The sequence below is a fragment of the Ciconia boyciana genome, chromosome 3 (assembly GCF_034638445.1).
Source record: "Ciconia boyciana chromosome 3, ASM3463844v1, whole genome shotgun sequence".
NCBI lineage: Eukaryota > Metazoa > Chordata > Aves > Ciconiiformes > Ciconiidae > Ciconia > Ciconia boyciana.
The window spans coordinates 73,516,951-73,540,461 of NC_132936.1; the positions used below are offsets into that span (position 1 = coordinate 73,516,951).

At 39.8% G+C, this 23,511-nt stretch overlaps 1 protein-coding gene across 3 annotated transcripts in view; it reads right to left on the reverse strand.

Moving 5' to 3' along the window:
• UST (uronyl 2-sulfotransferase) overlaps window positions 1-23,511 on the reverse strand; it is a 176,207-nt gene that overhangs the window by 67,367 nt on the left and 85,329 nt on the right. For all 3 annotated transcript variants that reach the window (XM_072856146.1, XM_072856145.1, XM_072856147.1), the window contains exons 4-5: window positions 18,949-19,028; window positions 3,314-3,467 (exon numbers count right to left, since the gene is read on the reverse strand). In XM_072856146.1, coding sequence (XP_072712247.1) covers window positions 3,314-3,467; window positions 18,949-19,028 — 234 coding nt within the window. The remainder of the gene's footprint in view (window positions 1-3,313; window positions 3,468-18,948; window positions 19,029-23,511) is intronic.

Below are 23,511 nucleotides of genomic sequence, written 5' to 3' on the forward strand. Positions count from 1 at the left end.
CGAACGGCGGAAATTTCTGTCTCCATTTCTGATCTTTGCAATGTCAGCAGTTCAGATTTTCAAAGTTGAAAAACCAGTGCCCCAGGTACTGCAAGACTTCCAGGTGGTTTTTTCACATCTCTTTTTTTCTTAAGGATCAGAACTGAGGGGAAGGAATGCCTCCATTAAGGACGTCACAACCTGACAGCCAAGCAGGAATTCACTGGATACAAAACCTGATCTTAAAATGCTTTTCATCCCTTCAGAGCCTGCTTTATAGAGGTGCTGAGCTCCCACACTTCCACACTGCAGTTTCTGAGAGAAAATGTACACTGCCCCCAGCTTTTCGAGGGAGGAGGCCAGTGTTGGCAGCTATTGACCAAGATGCCAAGATGGCTGGGAAAGATTCCCCGTTGCCCACACCACCTTCCAAAAGATGGGAAGCTAGGAACATCATGGTTGAGAAAAGCACAATTAGCCCCTAATACCCCAGTTTCAAAAGATGTAAAGACAGGCAAACCTGTCTCTCCTGGTAAAACAGAGGAGTTACATTTACAGCTTTCCCAGTCCATTTTGTAAGTCTATAACTGCTGTCAATGCAAGGCTTCTCAGGCTCTTCACCAAGGAGCTCAATGTTGTGAAGCAATCAGCAGTTTTGTATTTTCCTAGCTGTTGATCTGAGGCATGATGGAAGAAGAAAGGTAAAAGCTTCTCGTATCCTCCCCCGGGTTTCACATATCTGCTCACAGCCAGGCACACCTCATCCCAAATGACTTGGGTTTAATACTGAGATCAATATAGAAATGATTTAATATGCTAAATCTAAGCTTATCCTTCAACTAGTCCCCTGTAAAAAAGCAATGCTTTATGGTGAGTTTTCAAGTAAAAAAAAGAAAAAAAATATTGGGGAAGAATCGCAAAAGGTACGAGGCTAGCAATCAGGCCAGCCATCAGTTGTGTGCTAAAGGGCCGCACTGGCTCATGCTCAGAGGTGCAACCGGCTGCTTACTTTCTTCACAGCTAGATCAGGCAATTGATTTAGCAGACTTCTGAAGCTACCATTCCACAAAATCCATTACCTGAGTTTTAAAATATATGCCAGCAGATTTCCTTGCACTGAGGAAAAGATTAAAATGCAGTCATGCAATATTTTATGTGGTTGGATAGCACAAGTCTTAAAAATGCTTAACATTTGGAATGAGGGGCTTTTGTTAAAATGAATTTCACTGGCGGGTAGTCTATATGTTACTGTGACAGGAGCAACCGCCCTCTTTGAGCAGTGCAAGTGATAGCCAAAGGCTGCCAACAAGGGATGGAGGACAGATTCCAAAAACATTTACAGGCTTCTAACACTGAATTACCAACAGAGAAGATCAAAACGAAAAAGAAAAAATAGTTTTTATAAAGGACGCTGATGGTGCCTCAGACCAACAAACTGCCTTTTGAACAAAATGACTACTGACCTCAGACTGACACTTTTTATTTCCTTTTCATTACAGCTTTTGTACTGATCCATGTATGTGTACATTTGCGTGTGCATACAAATAATTATTTCTTAAAGAACATCCCAACACAAATGAAAATGCAAGGTGATTTCTTTCTATTAGCTTTTAAACCAACACAAACAACAGGAATTAGATCTATTAATTTCAGTTCTGCTTGAAGTAAAATTTCACTGGCTGTACATATCACATCTTAAACTGCACAGGCAGTTCTGAATTAATACCAGCTTTTACAGAGTCAGTCAGTCAGTTGTGAGAGGTGCCAATCACTGCATGTTCCACTTCAAATGAGAAGTAGAGGCACTCAGAGTGAAGTACAGACTGTACCGCTCATTTTTAACATTTTCAAAAAAGAAAACATGACAGCACTAACAAGATAAAAATGTAGTAAAAAACGTACCCCATGTTCATTTCTGCAAACCCTCTGTCCCATTCACAGATGAGGAAAAAAAGTCGATGCACACAGCATGCAAAGCTGTTGGGACTGCCTTCCAACTCTGCACACCAGGAGGTCAAAACCTGCTGATCTGATGCGGACCTCTTCGGTATCTCTAGACATATAGCAAAACCCCTTTGCAACATTATTGAAATGAGTTTATATCTGTATAGCAGATGTCCTTAGAGTTTAAGGCTATACAGAGTTACACTGATACCCCCCCTCCTTCAATTACTCATAGTTTATAAGCTTATCTGTTCACAGGGCTTTGCATGACAAACGACACTAGTAAAGTACAAAAGAAATCAACACAGCCCTGTGATACAGAAAAACCCAGCCCTCCTTGGATCCATCTGACCTCAGCTAGGACTGAAACGTGTTGCGTGGCAGTTGTTCAGAGCTGTGTTCTCTATGGCTCATCCACACCACATCTTGTGCTCTATTGCCCCTCCAAAGCATCGTCAAAACATCCTCTCTCTTTGTTCTCCTGAAGCCACAGATCTCTCGTTTTGACGTTTTGTCTGGCCTGCAACATCTCATAGCAGACCATCAAGCTGTCCTGTCACTGCTGTGTCATTGAACCCTCTGCAGGTTCAAGTGTGGCTGAAGGCTGAGTCCAATCAAACAGGATCTCCATTATAGCGAGGGTAAGAATTAATTCCACCTTTTTGTCTTCTTAGGGAGGTGTCAGTGTGCATGCAAAGAGATCAGCATCAAACAAACCGACCACCTCCCTAGCTTCTGTGTTTCTCATTCAGCATTTGTAGAACACCTACTGCCATGAGATGTTGGTCTGTGACAAAGGCTGACAGGAGTTACGACAGTTCAGCAGTTGCGCAAAATTAAAACTTACTATGAACAGCTTATCCAGAGTTATTGCCACCTTCTTAGTCCAAACAAGGCAAGAAAACCAAACCGAGAACTGAGATCAGAGCCCTGGTATAAAGAACACTGTGCACAACTTACCACCAGGAACATTAGAGGCTTGGGCTCACTGAATCGCTCCGTTTCCCAATTTTCCTCTGAGGCTGCACACTTACAGACATAGTTTCAACCTAAAAATCTGTCCGAATATTCACAGTGATAAATATGGGCAGAATTATTATGCCTAACAACTATACAGTGCAAATCCAACTCAGTGAAAGGACCGTAATTCAATAGTGGCAATCTGGGACCTGCTGTCAGCTTATACAAGAACAAACTGGATCACTGAATTCATCAGCAACACTCTACATACTAAAGCTGATGAAACTAAGGTCCAGGCAAGACAAAGACAGAGGAAAAACACAAGACGGAAGATGCCTCAGTCTCCCACTTTTCAAGCATCCAGTTTGAACATCAACATTACGTAATGATGCTGGGAAATTGGTAATCAGAGCCTTTTATTTAAACATACCAGATATCTTTCCTCCTGCCTCATGCTGGGGGTACGGATCATGTGATTCTGTTCTCCTCTCCAGTCTCCGAAACGTCGAAAAAAATAATTGGATAAAAATCGATTGACGGGATCTCTAATAATATTGATGTACACCGGCTGGTCTCCTCCAAACCTGGTGGGAAGAAAAATGGGTGAATCTCATCAGAAGGTTTCACATAGGCACACGTATCCGTCTTTCACCTGAATGTTTTCAAATTATTCTCTACAGAAGTTCAGAGCTTTTACAAGACCAGGAGTGAAGCAGAGAAGCTGACAAGTAGTTACCAAAACTTTGTAAAAGCACATAAGATCTTTTTAGGATGAATGGTAAATATGATATCACGTTAAGCTACACGTGTACTACAAATACTTTAGTTTAAGACCATTTTTTCCACTGTGCCAATAGTTCTGCTTCTTGAGTTTTCTCCTTGCTGTTTTCAGATGAAGAACCTTCTGCAGCTGAATCTGAGGATGAGCATTTCTTCTTCTAAACACTCGCTTCCCATCTGGGAAGTCATGTCAGAGCGGGCACCGCCTAACGCTAACTGCCATAAGGCAGCCTTGGATCACCTTCACCTGTACAGTAAGTGTAGTAACGCGCAAAGGATTTTGCAACATTCAAGCTTATTTCAAAAGGCTTCCTTTGGATGAACTGACAGATATGCATGGTATTTCCATCTTTATATTTGCTGGAACTTGTGCAGATCTTCCTCCTGTCACCCCCCTAGCCTGCACCACCGGCTGGATTGGAGGTTATTTTGTGGTTATGCAACACCTTATCCTTGTACTGCACTTCATAGAGATTATTTTTAAACGAATCAATATGAAAATTCCTGCTTCAAAAAAGAAATTAAGTATCACTTTCAAGTACACACAAGTCCAAGGAAAAGGAAAGGGTAAAACCAGCTGTGACCAGGCTCTGCACAAAAGCAAAATGCAGCATAGGTACCTGCAATTCAGAGATGAGAAGATAAACCAGAGTAACCTCATCAGCTCAACTTCACCCTCTTGTATGCCTCCTCCTGGTAGTTAACAACAAACATCTTCAGTTTAATAGGTGGGATACAAAAAGAGGAAAGGAGGAAAAGGGAGCTTGAGAAAGTCTGTGATTATACTGTATTTTCACAGTGTTAAAATATTGCCTGCATATTTTACGTCACTACACAGCATCAGCAGAACAGACCTAACTGGAAGAAAAAAAGGGAAGTTGCTTACACTCTCCCATGGTCAAAACTGAAGAATGGACACTTATGCTATGGAACAGACTTACAGACTACAAATGCTGTGAGATAAAGAACAAAGTAAAACCTTTTTGGCCTGAGAAGTTCATAGGATAAATTCAGCTTGGAATTTGCCTGATCTAAGAACGTTAATTATGTTTCTCCTGTTCTATTTCCCCAATTTAGGAGAACAATTCTTACTTAAGCACTAGCTTATGCTTTATTTTCGCGAGCTTGAGGACATAGCCATATTTAAGTATTTAAATGCTGTTCTGATGATTTTCTGAGTCACAATTTATGTATTTTCTTTTAAAATGTAAAATATTAGATTAGAACAGAGAAAACTGAAGACACCCTTTAGATTAAAAAAATCCTCTTGGCTTCTCTTCATCTTTTGAGTCAGATGAATAATTGAATATGTATAATAAAAGATCAGGGCTCCTCATAAATATTAAAGAGCCAGCAAAATCATTTAAGAATATGAATTCTAGTAAAAGACAAGAGAAAAATCCCATACAGTTTCAACTTGATTTTTATTCTGCATGATTCCCCAGACCACTAAGTACAGTCTGCAAAGGCTTGTCTCATGAATAACTATGCATATCAGTAATCTCATTGACCTCAATGTTGCAGGATCACTGCCATAATTTGAAATTGCACAGACAGCATAAAACTTTAAAATAATCCAATTAAGAAGGCAGATGCTCCTTGCTTCCTGATTAGTGCATAGCCCAGTTTGGACATGGGTGCGCAAGGGAAGTATCCTGAATTCAGTATCTTGAATTCTCTGAGCTTGTCTTCACTGCTTTTTGTCTTTATACAGAAATAAAACCTACATTAAAAAAGGCATTCCTGCAAATACCATAGGACAATGAGGACATTAAGCTTTGAGAATATTTAGTCAAATAGAAAGCTCTTGGTGAATGCCATGGCTGGTAGCCATGAAAACTAAATTTTTCAAGTGAAATTGCTGGCAAGAATAGTTTGCACCTAAATTACTGAACACATTATCCTCCTGCTGCTTGATGCAGATCAGCAATAATCTAAAGACAGAAGGGAGTGGAGAAGAGCAAAGAAAAGGGGAAGCAATGAAGACAGCAAGAAGCGCTGACAGCAGCAGCAAGCTGTCTTAAGATAGAGACAGAAAGACTACCAGATTCAGAGAAGCAAGAGAGCAGGGATATCCCGCCTGGGTTTTGTAGAGAACGCTAAGGCTAAATGCTCCTCAGAAGAGAGAAAAATCAAAAGCAGGCAGCTATTAGTCGTCTAGATGGAAATATTCAACACATATTGTCTTTTCTGAAGTAAAAGGAGGGGTCAGATTGCATAACCAACCCACCAAAGTGTCAGAGCCCATCCTTTTGCTGGTAAGGTCATGTCCCTGAACACGTGAACTGTAAATTCAGTACCAACAGCTCTGAGAGAAGAGGCACATGCAAACTCATCCGTCCCAAGAGGACAGCTGAGATGGGAGGTCGCTCTTTCACAAAAAGCTACAGAGGAACTTCTCATTTCTGAAACGGAGACTGTGGGGCCCCCCCCCAAAACACAGGACAGCTTCAATTTCTGATTTCCTACCCACTGTAACCAGCTTGGTCTACACCCAGCTGCAGTTGCTCCACAAGGCAACAAGCAGGGAATTTTTAGAAAAATTAAGTCTGTTCTGGCTCGTACTCAAATCTGCATTTCTTTTAAACATAGTTTATAATACTTCAAATTCCAACCATTTGTTCCTGTGGACTGTACTGAGACTCTTTTATGGAAGCTAAGCAGCACTCGCATGGCATTAAAAAATCCTACTGGTTAAAAATCAATAACCTTAAGCTATTTAGAGAAAAAAAAAAGGGAAATCAATGTTCCATTTGTTCAAGTATGTTCTGCATATCTTTAGGTACTATCAATCACAACATATTAAATATTACTTAGCTCTCCAGAGTGAAACTTTTCAAATTAACACCACCCACATGAAAACGCTCTTGCAAACAATAACATATTGTGCTCTCATTATACATCATGTCACCTTATTTACACTCAAATACCTCTTGTGAAGGATTCAAAAAGGGACACAATCATATTTTTCTAGGCCCAGCAGAAGGTTTACCTTCTCTGAGTGCGATCAAGATTGGATCCTGCATGATAAAGGTACCTGATCACTATCATGCCCAGCAGCACATCGCTGCAACTGGGTAGAGTGGGCCACGACACCACCGCTCCAGCAGAGCACTGAAAATGTATACGCCAATCCTCTGCAGTGCTCTTCCTGTACTCAGCTTCTCCTGATTTATTTAGTGTATATTATTAAATCCCATTAGTTTTAACTGCTCTGTTGTGACAGGTATATTTTTGGAGTCCCCATCAAAATAACTAGCATATATGCAGGCTTCAATCAATGATACTTAGGTTCATTAATAATATATTGCCCCATCCCTTTTTTTAATAAAAGGGAAAAAAAAGGCCTGAGAAGTATGCCAGATGTTGCAAGTCTGCCCCTTAGAAGAATGCCTCTGATGAATTCCAATTTTATTATTTACATGAGCAAAATCTTTGTTCAAAACCATTTACAAACCCCTTACGAGTTTTAAAAAAAACCAAACCAAACAATAAAAGAAATAAAAATATTCAACCAAAGTGATTTGCTTGGCTGTAAAATGGAGGATTTCTCAGCTTCTATTATTTTTCATTTCAATTATTTTTAAGAAAGGTTAAATATAAAGGTAGTCCTGTCACGTCACTGCAGGAGGCTGCTGCATTTCCGTTCAGCACAAAACTCTTTGCACAAGCAGGAGCAGGCTTCTTCATCCCTGCAGGCAAACCGCATTCCTCGAGGAAAAGACTCCCAACCTATTCTCTGTAAGAACTTTGGCTGCCTCTTATTCTTTTAATGTAAAACATCTCCCCTTAAACAAATGAGTTGGTTGCTAGAAGTTCAATATAACGGAAGCAAACAAGAACTGACAGTCACCAAATACTAATAGGGACAGGCATATTGTGTCCTTCTTAGAAAGGAAGCACAATTTCCTTTTACAGCTTCATACAACTGAGTATCACGCGCTGAGAGCACAATTGCCCAGCAAGCTTTACACATCAATTATGTTATGGCTCCATTACCTGCTCTGCAGCACAGCTTCAAGGGGAGATCACATAAAAGCACTAATGTACAACTTTCACCTTTTTAGGACTTAAATAAGATGCAGTTACATCAAAATCTATCTTCTGAAAAAGGTATCTTGAAATGAAAAGTTATTATAACATCTTGTATTAGCATGCATTTGTGGCAAAGCAACCCTATTCTGCACTCAAGGCAGCAGGCACCTCTGGGATGCTCCAAGGACCCTCCTCAAGGACGAGCTGCTACGTTTTCTGCAAAGATTCCCAGAGGAGCGGGCTGAGGTTCTGCCTGCCTGGGACTACATGGTATTGTCAGCCTCCAAAACAAAGGAGTTTATCTTCTTGCCTTTGTCTGTAGTGCCTTGCTTCCAGCTTTTGTGCCTTCACCCTACGCTGTGGCCATGTTTTCAAGCTTTTCTTTGGAATTAGGAGGGAAAAAAGGAAAGTGAGTGGAGATAAATCTTTTCGTTTCAAAACTGCATTCTTGGCTGGTCTGGCCTTGAATGGGAGGTTGTGTGTGGATCCAAAATGCCCAGTGGTTCAAGCTTAACAGTAACATACTGCAAACTGGCAACTCTCCACTCAATTTCCTTTCTGGAGCTGTGATTTCAATAGTAGAAATTTCAGCTTCTGAAGTGATGTGTCTGGGTAATGTCATTGTAAAAATCACAACTGAGTCCGCTGGGAATTGCTTAGTAAACTGCCTCAGACCAGTGAATGGCTAAAAGATTACACTATAAAGCCTTATATTTCTCTATTTCACTATCCTATAAATCTCCCAGAATATTTTATGCTGTATTTCTGTCAGTCTTTTACATTCATGCATGCTAAACAATGAGGTTTTTTTTTCCCCTATGCCTTTCATTATGCTGAAGATATCAAAATAGTTTAATATATAAATTCATAATGAATAACAGCAACACTGATACAAATCCTGCCTGGGTCTGTATAGCATCCCCAATTCAAGTAAAGGCAACACTTGAGAAGGAAATACTAACTGGGTTTTCATTTATATAATGCAAAGTTACAGCTGGAAACAAGTAAGAGAGAAAACACTAATTCTCCACAAAGCACTAACAGCAGCTATAGTCAAACTCTGCATTGTTTAAAATCACTTAATTCCAGATACCTTGTATTCCAGACTTTCCAAAGGTCTGGCTCAGGATCCCTCTGGACCCCTGATTAACATTTCATTATAATTCAGAGATGCAAACGTTGCACATTATATAGAGGAACAGAAAAACTAATTACAAATTATTACAATAAATTCCCAGCAAACAGTAGAACAGCTGATGCAGCTCTTTGGAAAGTATTAAATCAACAAACATGGTGTGTAGAAAAGATACATCTTCAAAATTGGATGAGACCACAGATTTGGCTGAGATAGTTATGTTCGCATAAAATCTTGGGGCTCGACTTCTTAGGAAGGTTATAATGCAAAGGATGTTGCAATGCACTCAGCACTGCATATTCAACTTCTCGTACGAATACGTTTATCAAGAGTGCCATGGGTGATTCCAGCTGTCCTGTGGAAATGGCTGTCACAGCTTACTCAAGAGAATGCTAGGAATGTCCATATGGAAATGGAAATACAGTAAATTGGGTATAATAAAAAAATAACTGTAACTGGGCAGTACATATCATGTATACAATGTATAGAATACAAAAATCAATGTACCTGAAATTGAAAACATGGCTGCCCTGTCCCAAATGTGAAATTCTACGTAATCACAATCAAACAGGGAGCTGTGGATATCATCGTGCTTGAAGCTTTGAATCTACACAGTTTAACATGATAATCTGTGATTCAGAAAATAAGTGCAAAGCTATTGGTAACATTTTCAGGTAACAAAGTTGCAAAAAGGGGAGAACAATGAAGGGAGCGGTTTGCTGGTAAAGAGCCACTTGAGCCACAGGGCAAGCAAGACAGAAGCAAACATCATGCACTGTAGTACTGCAAATAAAACCCAAAGCGTCTAGAACCAGAAGCAGAGGACACTCACAGGGAAGGAGCAGTTCTGGCAAGGACTTGCATTTCCCTTTTTCTGAGAAGGAGCAGAGAGGAGCAAAGACCTGGCACAGCACTGATGTGACCACTAACAGAGTTCATTTTAAGCAAAGCATGCACAAAGTTCACTGCAGAGTCACAAGAAAGATGAAAAACAATGTCTTGCAATGGAAAAATGTCAAGAAACTGAAAACCTTCAGCTTGAAAAGAAAATGAGAAGGGAAAAAAAATACACAGAAGGCTGAGAGGTGACTGCACCACAGCATGTAAGAAATTACACATGAAAGTTTACATAGGGGAAATTTTTCATAAAAGGAGTCTTTACATAGTGGGCAAATGTACTCTGAGATCCAAGGAAAAGGAGTCAATTGGATTTCTCAGAGAAATTAAGAGGAAAAATAACTCACACTTTACAATCTGAGAGAAGAATTCAGTATTGGAAGAATTTACCAAGGGCAGCAGATTCTCCATTACTGGTGATTTTGAATCAAGACTTAAATTTCCTCCCTGATAGATGAAGGTTTTAGGTTCAAACCTAAATCATGTGTATCACACAAGGGTGAGAAAGACTAGACATGGCTTCGGACTGTCACAATCCAGTCTTTTTGCCTGAAGGCAGGATCAGCTATGTAATTGCCACTACCAGCTCCAAAATCCTCCAGTACAATCCATTCTGTTGCTTTGCTGTCCTTGTTGTTCAAGCCTTTTCCTAAACGTCTGATCTAGAACTCTGTCGATGCAATTTAAGACCACCACTTCTGCTATCATTACTCATAAAGAACTGTATAGTCCCTTTATCTCTGCAGAACCTTTTTAATATAAAATTCAAAAGTGTTGTCACAGTCCCCTCCTTCTTTCCCAGCCTTCTCTCTTTTTTTTTTTCTTTCTCTGCCCTTTGAATCTTTCCTCACAGGTCAATTTTTTTCTCTCTCTGATCTTTCTCTTTATTCTCTTTTGGACTCTTTGGGAGTAAACAACATCTTTCTTAAATTCGGTTACTCCCAAACTGGTAATATAATCTACAGTGTGAATGTAAGCACGGAAACCACACAACAGTAAAAAAAGGATAATTTAGGTGTTTGCTTGATCCCACCTTCAGTAACTATATTTCAAGCAACCACCTCCATTCTGAGAATATCATATTACCACCTGAATGAAAACTAAAAAGTCTATTATGCAAAGAACATGGGAAATCTAGGGAAATAAATTTTAAATCAGATAATCTTAATCTCTGGAAAAACTCACCATAGAGCAATGTTTTTTTAAAAAAATAAACCCCCAAAAAACCCTTAGACCATACAAAGGTCAAAATGCATGTTAGATTTGTGCTTAGCCTTCCATCAAGTCACAGTTAAAAAACATCATTACACACTCACATCATTAAAAAAATGTAGTATAAAAAAGGAAAAAAGATGTAGGAGGGATTACAGCACCATGTGGCCATTCATGAAATGTGTACTTTACAAGGCAGACCTCACATGACGGTAGAAAGTGTTTCATGATGTGTTAGCAAAAAGTATAGATTATAATGAACACACATAAAGACACAGTGTTAAGGCTGTGCACATAAGTTTAGCTGCCATTTCCCTACTTTTAAGAGCCTACCCAGAGGGTAATAATTTTTTTGTTACCATACTTTTAATGACATTTCCTAGGTATGCATGTTTTTTTTAAAAGGAGAAAAAATCCACAATATGAAACTACTTTAGTAGATAATCTTAGGCTGCAATCGTTGTTTCAAGATGTTGATTCAAGCAGGCATTCAAAGAGCCCAATCCCTCCCACAGCTGAGCTGTACAGAATCAGTGTGAGCTGACTGAACTACTGCCATTAATACAAAGTGTACCTGAGTTTGCATTCAAAGGGTCGGGGACATTCAGTATCTTTTTATGCCAGCTCCACACATTTGCCCAGCACACTATTTTCAAAAGCTAGTGGAGCACAGTTAAAACACATAATAGGCATGTTCTGCAAAACATCTATGCTCTGTGTGGTATTACTTGTTCCAGGGAAAGGGAGAAACAAGAATCCTCAAGTTATTAATAAATCTGAGTGTTGTGACAAATATCCCATGACTCTGGTTTAAGTCAATGAAAACAGCATCACAGAATCACCCTGGTTTTACTGACCTCTTACCAGTCAGTTAAATAAAATTTAAACATGAAATTCTATTTCCAAATCAATGGACCAAACACACATACATAGGTTAAGTCACAGCAAAGATATTCATTTGACATAAAAAATTGTAAATGTATCATCCAACCCTTACAAATGATCAACAAGCTAACATGCAAGGCTTTCAAACACTACGCTGTCAGCACACAGTGTGTGCTCCTGCTTTCAAACACGCAGCTTATTCGCATGACATATAGTCAAGTTAATCCTTTAAGATTTACCTCATTTTTGTTTGTTGGATACGGACACATTTTACAGAGCCCAAGAACAGGGAATGCTGTAATGTCAAAATGCTGTGTTCATCTGTAATTTTTAGAGCTGCTTCTACATGAGAAAAAACACAAAACTGATGAATAACAAAAAAGACTTGAACAATATTCAGAAACTAAGTTCAGTTTTGGGCTTATCCAGACTGAATCTCTCTTTTTCTATCTCCGCCTTCATACAGCATGTGATTTACTGCTACACGTAATTCAGAATTCAGGTCAGAGTTGAAGAAAAGTGTCCAAGCTGATCAGCACTGCTGCATGTGACACTGTCTGCCGCTATAGCAGCCTGATTTACTCATTTTTATTAGTCAGTGTTGCCCATTGTGTCTGCTTGAAAAAGTAATATAGAAAAAAAAAATCAGTAATGCTGATACACTGTCTACCAAAAATGACTTTTTCAAGAAAAACAAGAACTTTACACATTAACTCTGCTAATGAGTAACAGAAAACCAGAAATATTTCTTATGCTGATTCCGGGGACTAAAGGCAAGTACCTTCCCAAGCAGAAGACCCAACAGATCTCTCTCCCCTCCCCAGAACCTGTCCCCTCACATCCCTCATGCACCAAGGAAGAGGGACACGGCAGAGCTGGGGCTGGCATCCAAGCAGGGCACAGGAAGGTGGCTGCTGCCTGTGGCCCAGCAGAAGGTCCAGCAGCCCTGTTTTGCTTGGCTTTCCCTTCAGCAGATGTGCTTGCAGCAGCGTGGTTATCTCCGAGTCTTCTACCGGCCTTCCAAATTTGGTTTGAGACTGGCCAACAGGTTCAGAAATTATTTAGGAATTAGGTGTGTGGGGAAACTGGAAAGACATGCAGAACAGCTGGAACTGCTGTATGAGTCTTATTTCCTTAGAAAATTATGCTAAAAGGAAAGAGTTGTCCCCCTCCCCTCAAGCACATGCACACAGATGCTAAATACACGCTGCAGATATTAAACTGCATCTGAAAGGAAGAAGAGGGCAGCAGCCTGACAGCGCAGAAAGGATGAGTCCTCATATACTAATGCTGGGTAATAATTCATCCTGGCTTCAAACAAATAAGATATACTGAACTGAATTATAAGGGCTAATTAAAATGTAAGATTAAATTGAGTCCATGCTTTATCTCTGCATCTCCTTACCACATCACAGGAAATTTTAAAGGAGATCATTCCCCAGTGGCCTATAACTACTGCAGAAAGTAAAGAATTCATGGCTCCGATGAGAAATGAAACAGACTGCTTCTCTCTCTGGGTGGTCTTTTTAATGTCTTTACCTCCTATGACTTTACCCTGAGCTAATCAGTCAGCCTTTAAACAAGCAAAAGTCACTTACCAGTCACTGACAGAGGTACGTCTTTAGGTTTTTACCTAACATTCCTAACATTTACCTAACATTTACCTGTAACATTCATTTACCCCGAGACAGGAGGGAGTGGCCAAGCTTCCTGCTCTGCCCGAACTGGGGTCCATAAGTGCATGCTCCGAAGATAATGGTTTGGTGTCGGAGGGAGGAAAGCTGGGAAGCGTGTCCAAAAGGGGAGTTGTGCAATTCTCCCCATCCCAGACTCATCCCGACCCGAAGCCATGGCCTCACCACCCCCTGTGCGTTCCTGCAAACTTTCTTTCTGCTTCTCTGAAGTCTGTGACACTTGGAGCACACATTGAGCATCTTGAGTAGCTGCCCAAAGACTGTTAGAGTTACTTAATTCAGCAGAAGATCACTAAGAGTCCAAGTGGGGCTTTTCCACAAACTTGAAGCTTCTTCCTGCTTCATTTTTTCTCAGGCTAAATAAATAGATGACAAGCGGCATTTATGATAAAGAAGAGTGAACAACCTGCAGCCATCCTGAAATAGCTTTTTGTCTCTCTGCAGGTTATGCACTGTACTGCCTGGAGCTACCAATAACACCTGCAATCTCAGCCAACGTATCAGCATATAAATTTTTACCTGCTTAGAGTACAGACATTCTTTAATATTTGCTTCTGATTAACATTTGGGATGCTTTTCCCAGCAACATTAGCATATAAACTTCAATTCAGAAAGAGACAAAAAACTTATCAGTATTTTTACTAATTTCATGGCTCCCCTAATTCTTTTTAACTACATGCAGCATTGACTTTGAAAAGGAATTGGAATATGACAAATATAAATGATAGCTGTCATGCTGGTCCTGCAATGTGCCCTTTTTGGGCACACATCCCTGCATGGAGGCAAACCTCCTGAATTCCTGAGAGAATTTATGTGAGAAAAAAAGTTCTTTGTTTTTTCTTGTTTTTTTTAACATAAACCAACAAATCTCAGCATTCTGAAAGTACATATAAATATCAAGGGAGATTTTTTTTTTTTTTTTTTAAATTCAAACAATTTTCTACTTCACGGAATCCACTGCAGTAGGACAGCAGCTACTAATTTTGCATGCTTCATGCCACTCATTTTTTTTTTTTCCCCTTGGTTAACACATTTAAGAATGAGGAATGAAGGCCATTTCTACAGAGTGGGAAATGGCAGCCTGGTAAACAGTGACTAGGAAAGGATCTAGGAAACACATTGGAAAAACAACTTGCCCTGAAAGCCCAGATTGCTCTGGCGCAACTGTAGCTTTAGAAGGTATCAGCATGGTGACTGCAAAGAGGTTTTTTTTCTACCATATATAGCGTTAGTGAAGCTGATACAGGCCCAGAGTACAGTTTTGATGCTTATACTTAATAAAGACTACGAAACTACTGGAGAAATTTCAGAGAAGAGTCACAGAGTTATTAAATGGATGAGGAAAACACCTGCTGGCAAGAGCTTTGAGAGTACCTGTGACCAAAAGGGAGAGTGAAAGGTGTTTGAAGACGGCAGTGGCAGATGGATGCACGGGGAGAAAAACCAGGCACAAAAAAAGCATTTCAGTCAATAAGGAGCAAAAGCCAGAGAAATACACATTAGAAATTAGCGACAATAATTTGACAGTAAAGCTGACAGACAACTAGAACCAAGTGCCCAAGGAAGCTGCAGAGGCGGCATAACTCGATGCCTGCAAACACAGCCTGGATGCTTTCATGGAAGACTTCTGAGAAATGTACTCTTTTTCTAATCAAGAGCAAGAAAATCCCACACTGGGCTAGCCCCAGTAGCAACAGCCAGTATGAAACAAAAAAGCACCTAAACTTTTACCTCTGCATGTAAGAACATTTCCAAGTACGGTTATTAGAAGAAAGCCAGGTATGAAGACGTCAGTCCAGCCTTTAGGACGAAACGAGCAGGACGATAACCACAGAGTCATAATGAAAAGCCTCACCCAGGAATCACAAGTAAAGGAGAATTCAATAAACAGCACCACCTTCCCCAAAAGAAACAGTCCCAAAATGGACTGGATGGAGCAGCCACCCTCCAGAGGCACTGGATCGTTCTCCTAAAGCTAGCCCTAGCTGCACAGGAGAGACTGGGAACAGAAGCTGCAAACCACTGGGAATAAAAGCTTTTCCTCTGACAAACGCTATGTAGAAATTCACTCACATCAAAGAAAGGCAAGAAACTTAGTTTTTTATCTTCTGTTTGAACCTGCAATTAATCGGATTGATGTCTGTAAAAATTCACGTAAGATTCACTTCAATGTGTCCTTTTAAGATTTGCCTTTTTGTCTGCCTTGTTGCACTACTTTGGATTGAGAAAAGATAGTACTGAACTAAAAGATGAAGACATAGGAGAGTAAATAAGGATTCATTTACTCAGCTGAACCAAGCAGGCACTCTTAAAACACTGTTCAAAAACAAGGGGAATATGTCCCTGGCAAGCATTTGGGTCAGGATGAGATTTTCAAGTTTTTAGAACTTTGTTCAGCAAAACCAATGGTGCCTCAGAAACATGCATGTGCTCAAATTCACCACTGAAGGCTTAGGTCACTTCCACTACACATTTTTTCTGGAAAGAAGATATGGTCCCTTTTTTTTTTCAGTTGGAAACAATCATAAATAAATGCCGTGCTGCTTTTCTGAATAATCAGAGAGCTTTAAGTGCTGACAGGTTTATAAGCAGGTGCAGGGTGCAAAGCAGGGAAATCCAAGTGATTTGTCATTGCTGCTATTCACATCAGTGATGTTAAACAAAAATCAAGTTTATTTTTCTTACTACTGTTTGGGAAACTGAGAAGCCCCAATAAGCGAAAGCAAAGCAGACTCCTGTTTTGCATGACTCTGCTTACATTTTCTCTGCTTCTCTAGTACCTTGGTGATATGCTCTAAACGGCTTAACGCAATCAATATAGATCTTGAAATCCAAGGTGAGTGGAAGAGACTCCTTTTGTCCCAACAGTGACCTTCAAGCTTACCAAAAAAGTAGCAAAGACAACATGCTTTCTATCCTCTACCTGCCTGCCAGCTCGATACATGCAAGAAGGAGGAGAATAAAGCGTTCCTTATCCCTTCCTGCAAAAAAAAGCTTGGTTTCAAAGGTATAAAATGCCAAACAAGAGAAGTGAGTTTGGTCCCTGGACTAACGCCCAGGATAGCTGCCCCTGCAGAAATTAATGGTTTCCCCTAATGGCTCTGCTACAATGGCATGTAGAAAGCCTCATCCCTTTCCTTGGGAAGGAGCAAGGGGCTTCACCAAAGTAGGGTTCTTCAGTCTTCAAGCTGATCTTTGAGCCCTTCATGGATCTGAAGCTGCCCTAAGCCTACAGTCAGAAGTCGGCTGTCTCCTACCCTTCCCTGCACATCCATCCCACTCCCCACTGCACTGGCTGCTCACGGCGAGCTGCTGTCTAAGGTCTTCAGCTGTCAGCCAGAAAACACTACATTGATACTCTGACCCCCACTCTTTTAGTTTCTGGGGTATTGCACGGCTTTTATCTTGAGCTGGCAGAAAAGCTGGGGCAACTGGGAAGAACCATATTCCACAGACAATTTGAGTTCAGCTATCCATTAGAGATGGTCTATAAAGGAATAGTTTCAAAAAAAATCAAGCAAAACTAAAACGCTTTCACAATACTGTAATATTTATAATGTGTATTTAAATCACATTCTTGAAATTTCTGCAAAATCAATACCTGACACTCCAGTTCCTAATGAAGTTCAGTTTAAAAAAAGTCACCCCAGAATTAAGGAACAGAGAAAATATTCAACATGCTACTTCATTATTAGGAGTAACACCACCAATAAATTTGGAAACTAAAGACTAAAACTCTCAAAAATGTTTAATTTATCAGAAAACACTAGGGAAAGCTAAATCAAAAGGAAGCATTGTTGATGCACTTCAATGATGTCTCATTTAAAAGATCTGTCAGCTTTTTCACTACTCTACAGCTACTAGTTAAACCAAGCGTCATCTCAATAAAATGAAAAATACAATTTTCAGGTTTGCAAGGAACAGCCGAAAAGGAAGCTGTACATACTTTTAGACATCTTATATAATTTTTATATATTTTCACAAATTTGTATTGGAAGAAAAATGTAGAGCGATTTCATTTCATGGATACACTACAGAAGAAACACGTTACCTATGCAGCAAGGATGCACCATATGTATAGGAAATGGGATCTTGGAAGGAGCAAGAGGTATTGATGTTCCACCTTTTTCTCATGTACCTAATGCTGCGTACCATCTCTGAAAAATCAGTTTAATCAAGAAACTTCCCTTTGACCCTCAGGTGTGGCTACCTGTTTGATCTTGCATTTCGGCAGAGAGAAGAGAGAATTTACCAAAGATGTGAATGAGTTTTATTCTTTAAAGATAATACATTAGAAATGAAACTCTGATGGAATCAGAATAGAGAACATGGAAGATTGGAATTTTGTTTAACTCTTCCTGTTTTCATGTAAAGAAATCATGCCCATAGTTAAGTTATATATCAAGTGAATTTCCGATGGCTCAAAATAGTTTATTTTCTAAAAAAACAAAACAAAGCAACAGCCCCCCCCCCATTTTATCATGTCTTACTACACTGTCTACCCACGCCTGAAGCCATACATTCAAAGGACATGCATTGACACTACCACATAAATAAAATGCTAGGAAGTTAGGCAAGCTCTTGCAAAGATCTGCAGAAAATTCACACTTCTACAGAGATTTTGTAATCTAAATGCGAGGAGTCCAACCTAGTGGCACAGATGACATGGTTCCTGAATGTAATTTCCAAATTAAATTAACAGCCTGGGCAATAACCATCTGCAGTCAGCTTTAACCTCTGTGTCCTGGCTAAATGCTAACTGGCATCGCTCATTCGCATCCTTCCAAAAATTTCTCAGAAGTTTCATCCAAATTCAATTTTCTTCACATTTCGTGCTATAAATTCTGTAGAGTATTGCTGCATACTTTGAAATAGCTGCCAGAAGGGACTGCACTCCCATGATACTGAGCGTAATCCATTTGCATGGTTTATAAATACTTCTGTATCCTGTGGAATGGGGACTACTTTGTCAGAATAAAATCAAATTGGTTAAATTGGTGACGAGTCATTCCAGGTACAAAATTAAAGAACTCAGTGGAGTTTTCAGTCTTGTATTAGTATCTGACCATACAGAGATGAAACATTCACAACAGCGTGCTGCCACTTTTAAAACACGAGTGCACAGTTTAAAGACCCAAGTTACCATCTCATGCATGTTGGCTGGAAATGTTATAAACCGAGATCATCTCAGAGGCAAAGGCATGCAATAGCATCCTGGCTTTTCACAAACATACCATACATAACTATTCTGTAGCAAAGAGAGCACAGGAAAAAACCCCCAACTTCTGAATGTGACTTCCAGTGCCAGAAAGGAGGAAAATAAAAGTACATTGTATTGTTTATATGTAAAAAAGGAGGGAAAATGTTCTTTGATTTCTATTAATTGTAATACAATGAAAAAGATTTTTAATGGAAAAAATGCCTTACCTTGAGAAGTTGAGGAAATGAACATGTCTAGTGAATAAATAGGGCTGCTCAGCAGTGCTTATGTTTTTAATCAATTCCATCTAAAAAGAATTAACAAATCAAATTTTCCATGTTACGTCAATGCACATTTTGAGACAAATATAACTCTCAAACAACATATGATGATGTAATTTTCAAGTCTGAATTACTCAGGAACTCCTTCCCCACTATCCCTCCCAGACACTGTCATCAAGATAGCACGACTACTATTTCATGTCTAAGCAAGAAAGGTTAAGCTGCAGACACCATCCTGCTATCATGGAGCTTATGTACTTCCAAAAGTGGGTATCAGTTTAAGGAAAGGCATAAACTAAAGGAAAAATCTAAACCCTGCCTAAATCTGCACCAGAGCTTTGCAAGTGGCAGCTGCCCTCTGAAGACACTGGCTCTATTCACCAGAATGCCAAAATGTAAAATGTCTGAAACTGTAACAGAAAGTGGGAGCTGAGCCAATGATCATTTTCATATAACAATAAAAATTGCCAACATTGCCAAAACACTGAATGATTCACCTGTTTAAATATAGAAATCAGCACTTGCCATTCCTTTTACTATTACAGCAAATAAAGAGTACAAATCAAATGGGCACTTTTAGAAAGATGATGCTAAGTTCTAGTTCAGGCACATTCACACCATTTTAATTTAAAAAAAAAAGTATTTAAATTTTCAGATCATTAAAATGGAATAAAGAAAACAACCTATATTGAAGACTGCACACAATGGATATAAATATGTTGTGTAAGCTGAGCTCTAGCTATGATCTAGAGGAAACTGAAAGTGTCTAGTGGAGCATTGTGCTATAAAGTCGAGACATCCTGGTTAATTTTGCTTCCTTACTATTAATTTCCTAAGATTTATTTTCAGATTTTCTGTTCTGTGCTCAAAGGCACGCTATATTATGGACACTGAACACAAATGCATTTGAAATGATAGGTTGCTTGATTTTACAAACTGGGTAGTAGAAAGTAATACAGAAAGCAACAGAAATTCGTAAACTGGGGGGAAAAAAAAAGATAAGAGAAGGTGAACCAAACATTCCAGTTTGAATCACATCAATTAATATACTAAATTTAAACACCATTAAGGGGACATTAATTAAAAAAAAATCCTATTTCTTAAAACCTGAATGCTATAGCCGACGTAGACAAAATAAGGAAAAACATGGGGTTCAGCCTGTTATGTGGTCAAGATAAACTGACTGGCATGTGATGAGTTACTGCACTAAAAGCCTGAAGAGCATGGTTGAAAATGATGTCCATGCCATAACAAATATTAAACTACATTTAAGGGACAGCAATTGTCAATTTTTATCTCCTTCTATTTCCCAGTTTCGATATACTGATATTTTGCCATGGTTTTTACACTGTCTGTCACATTTTACTGCTTCTCATCCATCTTTCATTCTCCATTTTTTTCTTAGGACACACAACCTGCCTTCTTTCAGACAACACAAGCTATAGCCATTTAACTTCTAGGACTGAATAAAAAAGTGCACACACTAATATGCTTTTCCCTACTTTTCCTCTGCCTTCAACAATTTTATACACATACACGTACGATGAGCACTGAAGCAAGCAGTTTGGTTTGTCCACCTTCTCAGGATGGGCCTTTTCCTGTCAAACTAGTTCAAGTACATCAAGGCATATTAGGTATAGACCTTGTCTGTCAAGGCATATTAGGTCTGAGAAAGTATATCAAGGTATATTAGGTCTGAGAAAGGCTGTAAACCTAAGGGAATGGAATGTAAAGAAGAGGAGACCACCAAAAGAAAGACAATAGGAAAGGAAAAGAGAAACAAGAGAAAACAGAGCGAAGATGTGTGATTTTTTTTTTTTTTTTTTTTTAAAAAGCAGGAAGGGTATAGCTCCCCTGCTTTAGTCAGTCATATCTGGACTCTGGACTGTTTGATTCAAGTACAAACAGGTCTTTATACAGCTCCTTCAGTACAATATAAATGCTATGAGCAAGAAATGTATAAACCTGAAGAGCAGAGCTTGCCCAGATCAGAATTATGAAGCCCAGGAAACTTTGCAATAATTGGCACAAAGTAATTGAGTATTGGTTGTTAATGCTCTGAAGAGACAAAGGCTTTCCCAGCAAACCAAATAAGCCAACATTTCTTTAGGACTGGTAACTCTCTGCCAAAAAATTATATTCATTCACCTTGCAGAATGAAACAAGGGGAGACTATAGAGGCTGGGCATCAGATGTCTCAATTGGCTTCTTTTTTTGTTTTTACCCAGACAAGTTACAGGAGAATTGAAATTCTCAGAACTGGATGAAGCTTTATTGTCATTTTACCTGTGCTACTCTATCTGCATGAATGAAGGAAGGAAGATGGCAGAAGGAAGTTATTGATATGGGACAAAAACTCTATTCATGCCACTACGGTCACCACTGTAATTCCACCTTGGAATAAACGAAAACCCATCATTAGAGTATACATATGGAGATGTAAAGATAGCATACCCATACAAAGTAATCCCACTGAGTTTAAAAAGACAGGCAGCTTTAATATAATACTGCTAGATAAACACGTGCGCGTGGGTATACGTGAGTGCTACAAAGTACCACGCAAGCCTCCCTTGTCCCTCAGCTCACCCTGTGACTGGTACCAATTTGCTAGCGCCAGGCTGATTCACACTACACCACCAACACCACGTTTCCCATTGCGCTTCACTTGATGTCCATGTCAGGCTAGTGTCAACCTGCTGCCGGGCTAGCAGGGGCACTTCTGCCTCAGGAGCAAAGGGAGTCTGGAAAGACGCACAGAGAGCAGGACAGCATCGGGCTCCTGGCTTTTTTTTCATCTCTTGCTACCAAACTCAATCTCTTGAGCTATGATAATAGCCTACTCCAAAGCAGACACAGAATTTTGTTTTGACTTAAAGTACCTTCATATTTAGACACTTAATGATCAACTGGACTTGTAAGCAGATGTGGATAGAGCTACAATGTGCATATGAACAAACAAGCAAGAAACATTCTTTTAAAAACCTTGCCAAAAGGGTAAGTAAGGCTCAACAGAAACAACACACAGATGTCAGGAGGGAAAAATAAATAACTGTAATGGCTCATGGCCACATGCAAATTGTGGCCATATTTCCCGTGGGCCTCTCTCTCTCTGATCCCACTGTGCTGAACTGATTTCAGCCTAACAAGCCAAACATATTGGTCAGGAATACCTAGTGATCAGCTTTTCTTTTAGGATTATGTTAAATAATAATAAATAATAATAAATAATATCTTCCAACATCTCCCAGAAGAGTGAGGGGTCTAGTGGGGTTTTGTTGGGTTTTTGTTTGGGTTTTGTGTTGTGGGTTTTTTCAGTGTTTTGGGGGTTTTTTTGGGGGGTGGGGGGTGTTTGTTTGTTTGTTTTCAAGATGATTAGTGTAGAGGAAGAGTGAGTAGAGGACGAGAGCTGAGGAAAGCAAGTATCTTTGGATGGAATGGGTGATGCAGGAGAGAGAGATACGTACACGCACAGACCATCTAGGAGATGGTCTTAAACCAACCTAAGTTTGAAAAGAGATGAAAAGGCACAAGCAGCAGAAGCTAAGCTACCCTGACAAACACCATTAGGGGACAGGTGAACCAGAACACACCCATGTTTGGAGGGAGAAGCTATAAAAATATCTGGGGGAAGACTGAAAGGAGCATGTGCCCACTATGATAAGGGCTCATAAAGAGCTACTCCTCTTTCTTGCTGGTGCCCCAAGCTCTCCTGCAGGAGCTAACTTTTAGCTGTTTCACTGAGACAGTACTGAAAAAGATAGTAATTTGCTTTTGAAATTAACTGAATTGCACCAGAGAGTTAATGCTGCTACACAAGGATCCAGGGAGAGGGAAATGCCAGGACACAAAAGCGTGTGGTGAGAGGCAGGTGGTGGCACCCTGTGCCGACGTGCTCACATCCACCAGTGGAGCCCATGGCACTGCCCTGCCATTGACAGAAATATCTGGGATTTAAAGATAAACTACATGGCTATAAAAAACCCAAACCAATTCTACCTCCCACCCAACACCAATTAATTGTAAGTAACAGCCTTTATCCTAAATGCTGATTTGCTCCCTAGCATAACATCTTTCTACCACTGTGACTCCTTGCTTAAGCTTTTATTCTAAATTTTTCTCCAAAATTCATTTTCTGCACTGACTTTTAAACAGGACCTTTAAACAAGGCCAGATCTGCAAACAGAGGCAATCCTGTAAATCATAAGCCATTTCTAAATCTTGAAGCCCACCTGAGCAAGAACACCAAGAGGCTATGCTCCAAGGGGAAAGGTTTTTCCTTGTCTACTGTCCTACACTACACCACTATAGGATCTCAGTTGGCCATACCGATGGAATCAAACCATAATGGCTCAGCATCATCCGTGTACTTGTACTCAGCTGTTGCTGCATTGTAAATAACAATCCAGCAGATGGCACAGTGAAATGACTCCGAGAGAGACTGGATGGGGCCCTCCCCAAAAGGGAAGAAACGTGGAGGATGGCTTTGCTCCAGCCACAGCATTGTTCCTG